This window comes from Drosophila kikkawai, chromosome 2R (genome assembly GCF_030179895.1).
Source record: "Drosophila kikkawai strain 14028-0561.14 chromosome 2R, DkikHiC1v2, whole genome shotgun sequence".
NCBI classification, from domain to species: domain Eukaryota; kingdom Metazoa; phylum Arthropoda; class Insecta; order Diptera; family Drosophilidae; genus Drosophila; species Drosophila kikkawai.
Genome location: NC_091729.1, coordinates 16198707 through 16209998, shown reverse-complemented (window position 1 = coordinate 16209998; position 11292 = coordinate 16198707). Strand labels below are relative to the sequence as shown.

At 40.2% G+C, this 11292-nt stretch overlaps 1 protein-coding gene across 1 annotated transcript; it reads left to right on the top strand.

Annotated features, from left to right (window-relative positions):
- The first annotated feature begins 4382 nt into the window (after window positions 1-4382).
- On the top strand, window positions 4383-9740 carry phyl (phyllopod). Its single transcript, XM_017166943.3, has 2 exons — window positions 4383-4821; window positions 8281-9740. Exons 1-2 carry the CDS (start codon window positions 4633-4635, stop codon window positions 9322-9324), a joined length of 1233 nt encoding a protein of 410 aa, XP_017022432.1. The 5' UTR covers window positions 4383-4632; the 3' UTR covers window positions 9325-9740.
- Window positions 9741-11292: the final 1552 nt, after the last annotated feature.

Below are 11292 nucleotides of genomic sequence, written 5' to 3'. Positions count from 1 at the left end.
GGCCAGAATGGCTATTTAAATCACTGATTCTCGAGCTTTTTGCTTTCCGGCTAGCGTTTCGCGCCAAAGCGTTTTGTTTTGGTTTCCGGTGAATCCTGGCTAGCGCTGCGGATGATGATATCCTTGCGCCTTGAGCGTCGGCAACTGACTGACTGATGCCACAAAATGCCATCAAAACAGAAGCTCTTAAAAAACCCAAAAGTGCTAAGTGGAACGGCGCAAACGCAAAGAGCAGAGAGCACACACACAGAGGGAGAGAGAGAGAAGAGGGAGAGCCAAGTCCAAGAGGCTGAAACAGCCACCCAAGCACTCCTCCTCCCGATCCGGCCAAGCAGCCATCTATCAGTGCTGAACTTACTCCCCAGAGGGTTGCGCTTCGCTTCCACCAACCCCCTTGGGACGCGGCAGCACCAATCGCGAGCGTTTCTGGGTGCCTTTCAGGAACGGTGAGCCCATGCCGACAGCTCACAGTAGGCGACCATTGCCACCACCTAGTTCCTTGCGCCGCTCCTTGGGCCTCTGTTGCAATTATAAAGTCAAGTCAATTATTTCCCGGCCGACTTTCGCACGTGCGTATGGGGGGTCGCCGTCCAGAGGGGAGGGGCGCGATCTCGTTCCCGAGATTCTCCCAAGGTGCGCGCCTTCCGAATTGCAATTTCCACTTGGGTTCTCAGCAGCGGGATAACGCACACGCACACTCAGCGTCTCTGGCTCCTTGGTGGGCCGTGAGAAACGTGTCCAGAGTGCGGATATTTCTGCAGAGCTAGCTTGAAAGTGCAAGGAGTAGGTCGGGCTTTGGCAGCGGGTGACGACGGCATTGGCAATGAATCCTTTGTTATGGCTTTCAAGCACAAGGATTTCGGGAGTGCAGCAGCACGCATGGGTTACGTAGGTCTATGGTTTCTAACAACAAAAGCAAAATACAACATCAAAATGGTTTACAATTTAAACTTTAAGTTTAATTCAGTACAAAATATTATCAATAATCTAAGATCTTAAAGAGAATAGTCTTCTTATGATTTCATCAACTCTATTTAAGGATTAAATTAGATGATTCAAATAATTATAAATTATATAATATAAGCAAGATTTAAATATAAATAAATATAATCTTAACGAAACAAATGCAAATGTTCATTAATTTAAAAGAGGGTTTAAACTCCTACGTTTACCATTATACTTAGTTATTATTAGTTTTTTTTTTAAATGTAAGTATATATTAACAATATTTTACGATTCAACCTGTAATTATATTTCACATTTAAATATTTAAACTTCTATGATATTTGTTCTTTGCATTGTTAAATTCATACTTCTTAAAACAAAAGAATAACTTTCACTATAAATCTTCAAAAAATAATATAATAAAAATAAAATAACCAACTAAGATATTAGTAATGGATTTTTAATTTTTAGAGCTATAGAGCATTGATTAACTGAATTTAAATTGGTTCACAATACTACATTTGACATCACCAAAGCGTCTCCTAGTGGCGTATAAGAACAACATAGTTTCAAAGAGTAGCCTCAGCAGTTTCATGGCGGCGCTAATGTTTACGACGTCTTTGTTGTATTTTTTTTTAATAATTTAATTTAATTTAATTTAAACGAGTCAGAATTCGATTAATATATCCAGTATATATCTTTTTTAAAGCTTTATATAAGGAGTTTATGTGGTTCAACACAATTTACATGGGTTTTTAGTTTTTAGTTCCCACATAACACATTATTGCATTATTGCACCAATAGATGGCTCTGTCAATTGTTCTAAATGTGAAAAAATATAAAATAAATAATTCGTTTTTTTATTAAAAAAATAACAATAAAAACAAGAAAGGAAAAAAACTGTATAGTCTATACAATACTATACTGTTAACCTTTGCAATAGGACCTTGAAAATCGATTATAAGTAAGTCGAAAATAGATTAATTTGAATTCTAAAATGTTTTCTGTGCTTAGGTTAACAAATCAACGCATTTATTTTAAAATTTTAAAAATTATATATTATTTTGTTAATTTTTAATAATTTTAACTTTATAACATTATGAAAAAATGTTTAAAACAAGAAAGAAAGCTAACTTTGGCCAGCCAAAGTTTGTGTACCCTTGCAGGTAACAATTAAAATATATCATAACTAAGCCAAAAATGCATTATTTTCGATTCGGAAAACAGTTTTGTGTTAGTTTTTATTAATTTAAAAATGCTGCATACCAAATTTAAAATTTTAAGAAATCAAAATTTTCGGCCATTTTTGCTAATTTTAATGATGTAACCCCTTATCAAATTTCGCAAAAATGGCCAAAAAATCGATTTCTTCCGGACATGTCTAGAAAGATTTGCATGTTAATGCTGATCAAGAATATATAAGGTTTATGGGGTCGGAAATGATTCCTTGACTTAGAAAAATATTATTTTGTATTATAAAATCTGATTTTTTATATTAAAAAACTTCTTGATTTTGTTTTTTAATTAAAAATATCATAACTCGGCCAAAAGAACATTAATTTTAAATCGGAAAACTGTTCTGTGCAAGAATATATATACTTTATAGGGTCGGAAACGTCTCCTTCACTGCGTTGCAAACTTCTGACTGAAATTATAATACCCTGCAAGGGTATAAAAAAGTGTTCTGGCAGATATGGCCAGACAGGCTCTTCTTTTGATGATAATCAAAAAATATATATGATTTTAGGGTCGTTAATGACTCCTTCACTGAGTTGCAAGTGTCTCATAAAAATTATAATAAGTGTTTAAAAATATATGTACGATTACGTAAGTATTATCAAATATTTACAACACTTGGCTTATCCACATTTTATCCCCAGATCATCTCATCCTACCACCACCTTGGGCACTTCCTTTGCCGGTCTCGGATCGATATGGAGATTTGCTACGCATATAGCGAGGAAATCGAGGGTCTCTGGCGGATACATTTTTCGTTCGATTCGCATCCCACTTCCTTTATTTCACTCCATTCATATTTTCATTCATGAAGGGATACGATTCCCAATCCGTTGGCGATTGCGCCTGCGAGTGCCTTGCCCAGCTTACTCCTTTGTTTACTATCGACGGAGATGCGTAGTAAAAGTAGCGGCAGGCAGCGCCAGTTAACCCAGTCAGAAATCCCAAGGAAAAACAAAAGAGATGAAGTGCAAAACGGAGAAGAGTCAGCCAAGAAGAAGGTTCGGGCTAAGGAAAAAAAAAGAAGAAACATCTGTCGTCGCCGAGCAAGAAATCCGGTTGCAAGCTGCAACACACCGGCTCAAAAGGAGTCACAGAGAACATATGATTGAGCTGCCCGAAAAAAAAATATAAAAAATAAAAATGGGAAAACAACAAAAAACCAAAACGCACCTTTTGTATTTTGGAGCAGCTGCCGTTGATGCCTCGAACCTCTGAGGATCGGATCGGTGTTGGAGTTGGAGGGCAGCAGACACTCGGCAGCCTGTTGATGAGCCCGCAATGCACACATGCTGCAGGCTGCGGCGTACTACATGTTGAGCTGGTGAGCCGTTGAGCCGGTGGCTTCTCCATAATGATAAGTCGCCGGCGGACGGCTTCTCCACATTAAATGCAGAGTTTGTCGCTCAATCGCAGCTGCCACCGATTTTACAGGGGGACTTTAATAGATGCAAAAGAGTTTAAACAAATGAAGTGAATTGAGTTCAGAAAGTTCAGATAGGTCAAGTTACCAAAAGTTAAGGTTACGGAGAGTTAATTGGGGCTGTATTATAGTGTTAATAATACATTAAACTGGCTAAGATCTCTGGGAACTATACCAATTATTGTATTACCTTTATTACTACTTATATAATAAGTTAACTTATTTTAATTAAATGAAATAACTAAATAAATTAATAAAAATAAGGTTAAGGTTAAAGTTTTCTGAAGATTAATCAATATTAAAAATAAATTTAGCTTTAACTCTTTATTTTGCATCTCAATATTATTTATTGAAATTAACAAATAAATAATAATAATTTTTAAATTAATTTAACAAGCTTATTTATATTTAAAATCCTCTACCTTTAACTAATACTACAACTATAAATACTACCTAACAAAATCTTAGTTACTCTCTAACCTATTTCCGCTTAAAAACCTAAAGGGAAACTTCCTTTTCCTGTTCTAAAATTCGCACTAGTCATTGTGCCACTCAACATGCCTTTTGGCGCCCTCAAATGTGAACATATGTTGACAAGGTTGCACGATGCCCTATGCCTCCTTGCTACCCTTATTTCAGGCTTTTCTCCCAGTGCAGTTCAGTGGCACGAATGAGAAGAGGCACGAAACCGAAGCCGAACCCAAAATCGAGCCCTGCCTGAATGCCGCTTCGTGTGCGCCGCTCCTGTCTCATTCGAATTTTGTGCGTGCAACGCGAAGGACGTGCCGCTCCGCTTCGCTTAGTCCATTCTCCCGCTCACGCGCCGTCTCACAATTTTGTTGTTTGCCACTTTTTCGCGCCACCCCAAAAATAACACACACAAAAAAAGTAAAAAAAAAAACAAGAAACAAGCATTACGAGAAGCGAAACAAAACGGTGAAGTTATAACTATATCCGTGACCATTTGTGACGTCAGAGACGGATAGGGGGAGACACCGAGAGAGAGAGAGAGTGAAAAAATCGCCAGGATGTCTGCGAATAATCAGCAGCAGCAGCAGCAGGCGGCGCCCGCCGTGGTGGCACCCGCCGCCTCCTCGGAATACCTGAAGCGCACCTGCCTCATTTGCGGCTGCCACACCAATCAGACGATCAATATCTACGAGCCCCGCTCCGGCCCCAACATTGTCCAGTTGATCCAGGCGAAATTCAAGTTTCAGGTATGGATGTATGGATTTTCCTAACGGGAATTATATGGGAAGGATATGCTCTCGCACGAGCTCGTAAAAATCGATACTGGGGCAACTCGGCGGATGAGTCATGCAACATTCACAACGTCCTTCGACAACGACGACGACGACGACTAAAGTTTCTGCCCCGTGCGCGTGTGTGTTTTTGGGTTAAACTGGGGATGAACTCCATGGGGCGGAAGAGGAGTAGAAGAAGAAGCTGAAGGTAGAAAAGGTAGAACCGAGGGGTGGTGCAGGTAGAGTCACAGGTAACTCCCTACTGCCCAGCTTCCCACACGGAAAGAAATACTGGGAATACGGTATCAAGGATAAAACGGGGGGTTTATAAAGTATTTGCTGGAGTTTAAGTTTTCATAACTTCAAGATGACTTATAATAGTTTTTAGAGTTTTTGAAATTATATTTATATATAAATATGCATTCCTGGAATACGGAATTCTTTCTTTTCCTACAAAAAATCCTTTTAAAATGTATCTTTCCTACCTTACCTTAATCCTTATCAAACTGTTAAACCTTTTATAGCTTAAGATCTCTTAAATAACTGATTAAATTAACAAAGTCAGATGGTAATCTCAGCTCACCCAAGATTAAGATCTCTTCATCTCTCTCCGTCTTTGCTCCTTTATTTTTTTACTGCTCTGATCTATGAACTGCATATCCTGTCTCCCGGCAGCTGACTACGTTCAGTAATTGGACACTTTGCATATGCGCCGCCACTTAGTTCGATTCCTTTCCCATAATTTCCAACAGCTTGTTCTAATATGTGTGTGGATGGTGTGTGGGAAATGCGACAGCGGAAGATGATGGCCAGGGAAACCGATCCTGGCTGGAGATCCTTAGTTTGTTTTCTGTGGAAGTGAGTTTCGGGTCTCGGATTACACTCGGCACTCCAACTCCTCGCTACCTGTACCGCCGCCGCAGCGAAACCTGCTCGCTCACAGAGGGCAGATGTGTGGCGGATTGGCCAAGGAGTGCCGAGATTGCTCCAATTTCTGCGGGCAGTGAACGAACCTTCCCGATACTTCACTTCACCCTCTCTTTTTGATTTATACACACAGAAAATTAAGTATAGGAGTGGGGAAAATCGATATAGTGGGGTTATAAAGGTTATATTTTTCTGAAATATTGATTTATTCTTGGTACAAAAGGTAGGATACAGTAATAGTCCTAATTAATTCCAAAAATATTTAAATATATATATCTGGAATATATGAAATCATTTTTCTCAGTGTTCTTTTCCCAAAACGACAGCTGTATTTGCCGCTCAGCACTCAAAATGCAACCCATCAGGGTTCCCTGATTTTTCTGCTGCTGCTTTATCAGCTCTTCATACCTTCTTCTCGGTTTTGTGTGTGTTGAGCTGAGTTGTGTTCATTTTTTTTCGCATATCAGCTATTGAATACCTGAACTGAGTCTGAGTTCCCGGCTTATTGTATTTATCGCCGGGAAATATTCGTTAGAGCTACATAAACTACGGTGGTTGAACCCTCTCTCAAACAATGCCAAATCTTAAAGAAAGAAATTCCGGTTCCTTGGACTGCGCAAAATCAAACAAAGGATCCTACCCTTAAAAATAAAATGCCAGAGATTTGAAGTCCCTAAAAATTAGAGGCAAACGAAGTCCTTGAAGTGTGGAAAAATAAAAACCAAAAACTAGAAACGACTCTAATTGCTAGGTCTTCTTCTAGTTTGGTTTTTTTCGGGGAAAGGTTATTGCTAAGGTTTCCTTGATATTGGATTAGAAAAGGAAAACAAAGAAAGAAATGGGTCAAGCTGATATGGATACTTGTGGATAGGATAGTTTTTCAAATTAGGACTTATTTTCAAGTGGGAAAATAATTAAAGAAAGAGAGACGTTATCTATTATTTTGTGATAAACCTTTAATGGTTTTTAACCTTTTTTTTCTTAGCAAACTACTTGAACCTTTTGCTTTACAATTTAATAATAATAATATAGTCCCTCTGTCTCCACCACCTCAATTCACGACCCTCAAGCTCACCCTCTATTTTCACCCCCTCGGGATCGTTAGAATTTACTTTGAACCGTTATTGCGAAACCCTATACAACTGTATATACATTCATACCACCTGCCGCGATCGCAGCCTGGCAACCGATCACCCCCTAGAGAATTTACACCCTCGCAAATGGAATTCTACAAAAATAAAGCCCTCAATGACAGAGTCATAAACAACAGTTGCAATCAATTTTTACTCAACACCCGCTGACCACCCGCCCGAAAGCACAGAGAGAAATAAGGGGAGATTTTGATGGTGGAAATACAAATAAATATTAAAGTTTGATGGAGAACTGAAAATTATAGTGACAAAATATATTCTTCCGGTTTCAAAATATTTTTTTAAGCATTATATTATTTAGGAGATCTGTTAGAATATCTTCTGGGAATGCGAAAATATTTTAATACAAACCAAGAAAGTTTTGGCGAGAAGCTAAAATAAATCTAGCGACTAGAATTCATGTTTAATAATTTTATGACGATTTTTTAAACCTTGACAGATCTTAAAATTCTACTTTTCCATAATCTCAAGTTCTTTGTTCTCTTAAATATCACCCTCTGTATATAAAATATCAATATTTTCCTCCTGTGTACCTGCCAGATACTATATTCGTGTGTGTGGCTTTCTGTCTGCTTTGCACCTGGCCTGCAATTTGCATTATTATACCGTTTACATATGGGCCCTTGGAGCGCGCACACCTTTTCAGCGCCGAGTTAAAGGTAAACAGGCAGCCACAATCGCTCCTGATCCTGATCCTCCTTCCCCTCGTACTGTCTGTGTCCCTCTGCCTGGGTCCCTGTCCTGTCCTGTGCCCCTGCCCTTACCCTGGCTACCTTTATCTAATGCGAGGAGCAGCTGTCGCGCATGCGCGTGCCTAATATCCGTCATAGTTGGGTCTTAACCCAGTTCTCTGTCTGCGCTCCAGTCCGTATCGATAGGGCGCGTGTCCCTTGGCGAAACTGGTTTACTAACCGAATATCCCTTTTTAGCTTTTGACTGGTTTTCGTACCTTTTGGGCCAGCTGCTGTTGGGCGCTTAGTTTTTTTTTTGTTGGCAGGTGCACGAAATTATTGATACCCCAGGAATGTTGAGGTCTCTGGTCTTTAGCTCTCGGGATCTCCAGCTCTGGGGTAATTAATATGCCCTGCCTGTCTGGCAGTTGTTTTTGAAATTGTTATGTTATTTTTTGCACCTTTGGTTCGATGCTCATTAGTGGTCGGGTCCCGAGAGCGATCACTAAGTGCATAGGCGTATCGAAAGGTTTATTTTGTGGTTATGCTTGGCAGGAGTTCACAGGACACGCCATTGAATTTGGGTTGACTTTTGGGTGATCATATAAAAAATACTACTTCCTTGTTATTTATTCCATATTTCATTACATAACTAACTTTATTCTTTTCTCTTTTACTTACAGCCCTTGAACGAGGACAAGTTCCTCTGCTTCAGCTGCAACAACTGGCTGATCAACTGGCACTCTCTGCAGGCGGTCAACAGCAATGAGGCTGAAAGCCAGAGCCAGAGTCCCTCGCACATGGGCAACAATGTCCTGCAGCAGGAGGGCACCAAGCTGCGTCCTGTGGCTATGGTACGGCCCCAGGTGCGAGTCCAGCCTCAGCCCCAGCCACAGCCCCAGCCCCAACCCCAGCCTCAGCCTCAGTTCCAAGTTCCCGTGAATCCACCCACACCTGTACCCGTACCCGCACCCATAACCTACGCCAAGCGAAGGATCAGTCGACGCAGTGCCTCCGTGAGCCGGGTAAACCGTATACTGCGGCAATGCTGTCTGGAGACTCTGCGCCGCAGTCCCAAGAAGAAGAGCCAGGTGTTCCAGGTGTACCTCAGGCAGAGTCAGCGACGGAGCAATGTGCTGTGCCGGGTGGAGTGTGTGGCGCCCAGAAGGAGGCCAGTAGAGAGAGTAGTCAAGGAGGCATCCTCAACACCTACACCCATTTTGAGTGCCCAGAATCCCACGCCGACTTACCAAAGATTCCCGCAGCCCAGTGTGGATGGCAAGGTGGTGGCCATGTTCCGGCGATTGGGAACCACGCTCAGCAGGGAGCAGCCGTCAAACTCAGCATCCACCAACTCCTCCTCAGTCCCACAGATCATGAGTCCTCTGAAAGAGAGGCCGCGCTGGACGCGAGCCCTCGATGAAGACGAGATCCTGCTGGAATTTGATAGCGCCATATCCGAAGTCCTGCCCACCACCAACACCAACACCACTAAAGCCCGACGCTGCCTCAGCTATCAGGTTACCCAGGAGGATGACAAGGAGAATGGCAACCAGGAGGAGGAGGAGGAGGAACTGGCGGAACTGGAAGTGGTGCAGGAAGCGGAAGCGAAGGAAACACCACTGCCGTTACCGCAGAGTCACCGCAACCACCGAGATTCCCACCAAGCTCCTCTCCAACTCGCCGGCCTGCGGTTGCCCCGCGGCCTCAGCATTAGCCTGGTCTGAATCGATGAGGAGGAGGGACCAAAAAGCGGCGAATGCCCCCAAACAAAGAAACAAATAGTCAAATTGCATGCACAAAAAACAGAGCAAATAATGAGCATTAGCGAATGTCTAATTTAATAGTACCTCGATTACATTTTAATTGTTAGTCAAAATACCTTAATTAATTAATTAGCGGACAACAAAATACACAAAAACAAACACACAAACCTAAGAATGTTAAGTTAATGGATGTGGAAAGCTATATTTAAAATATACACATATTAGTCTTAGGCAAAAATCCCCCGAAAAAAAACTTTAAAGATATAAATCAAAACTCCCCTCGAGCCAATGTAGTTGAATTTGTTTGTTTGCTCCAGAAAAAAAAAAAAAAAAACAAAAAAGAAAGACAACAAGTATTACAAAATAACAAAGCGAAATAAAAATAACTAGCACAAAAGCAATCAAAATATATATGGAAACTGGTGTTTTATTTAATTTTTGGGTTTAATATTTAAAATATAATTATTTTTTAAAATTTAATTTCTTGGCTAAATGTCTTGTTTGTGATTATTTTGGATTTAAGGTGGCCTTAAATCTGTGTTTTATATTTTCCGCCTATTAATGAACAGCGCTGCCAACTGTTTTCAAAAGGAAAGGCCTAAAAGTAGGCTTTAGTTTTCAGGAAAATGCATGTCAAAGCACGATTAAACATGTCGAGTAAGTAAATTAGGCAAGTAATTTTTTTGTAAACAATTTATTCTCATGTAGAGTTTGGATTTGTTTTATTTTAAATTGAAAATAAATTAATTAAAATTTTTAAAATATATTTTTATAAAAAAAAGGCCTTACTCTATATTTTATATACACAATCACACCTTAAAAACTCTTTATTGTATTAAAATTCCGCCACTTAACCCTTAATTAACCCAGGTCAGTTATAGCTTCCCTTAACAAATGCTGCCTACTTATGGTCAATCGAAAACTAAACAAATCCCACGTTATTTCTGGGCCATTCCTGTATCAACAACAGAATTATCATTAGCTTTCGCCTCGCGTCTGATAGATAGAAGTGTAATTGTTGATTTCTGATGTTTTTAGTATGACTATTTATTTGATTTAGCCAATTGCGCTGCGGTGATGAGAACGAACGTGTTGAGGTCAGCATCGTTGCCGTTTTTGTTGTTTATGCAACTGAGACAGCCACGGTGCGTATACTTAATTTGGCTTACAATGTGGCATTTCATCAATACGACGAACTGATGATGATGATGTGGTTGCTCGCTCGACACATGACTGGCACTGTTAATAATGTGGTGCGGAAATTTCTACGAGCACTTCAAGTACGCCAGCCGCTAAGGTTACTTTTATTTATAAATACGAATATCGGTTTGCCTTTTGAACTTGAAGATGACGCGGCGCAATGCGTCGAAGGAGAGCGTTCAGTTTCCGGAAATCAAGTATACGCCCGTGTGGCCGTGCAAAGAGCTTACATCGAGATGTGCGAGTATATTCTGGCGAGCGACAAATGACGGTCAGGGTTGATCAAGGAGGCGGTATGCCGAGCATCACGTTCTATGTTCTAACCGCAGGCGGATTCTATCATTGAGCGAGCGGTCTGAGGCATTTTTAGGCTGTCCAAGGATGCGAGAGCTTGCCAAAAAAAAAAAAAGTTTAGACTTGTCTAAGGTCAGTGTTGGTTGCACCGAGAGAAAATGTATGAGGAAAGTATAGGATTTTGTAATAATATTTGATGGATTATTAGGGATGTATAGTGAATATGATTTCTTATTAAAAATCTTAAAGTCTTCATAATTATTCAACAACATCCTCCTAACAATGATTCATATTCAAATGATAATCACGAACTTTCTAACGTACAAACAATAAGTAGACGAACCTGTTTTTCTCAAGACTTTTGTACTTATCCTAGGTCAGGTTTGCTTGAATAAATTAAGTCAAATGGTTGTTCATGTTCTTCTCAACCTTCTT

Coding starts and splice junctions, on each gene's coding strand:
- phyl (XM_017166943.3), top strand. CDS start 4,633: ATGTCTGCGAATAATCAGCAGCAGCAGCAGCAGGCGGCGCCCGCCGTG. Junction 4,822..8,280: donor AGGCGAAATTCAAGTTTCAG/GTATGGATGTAT, acceptor TTTTACTTACAG/CCCTTGAACGAGGACAAGTT.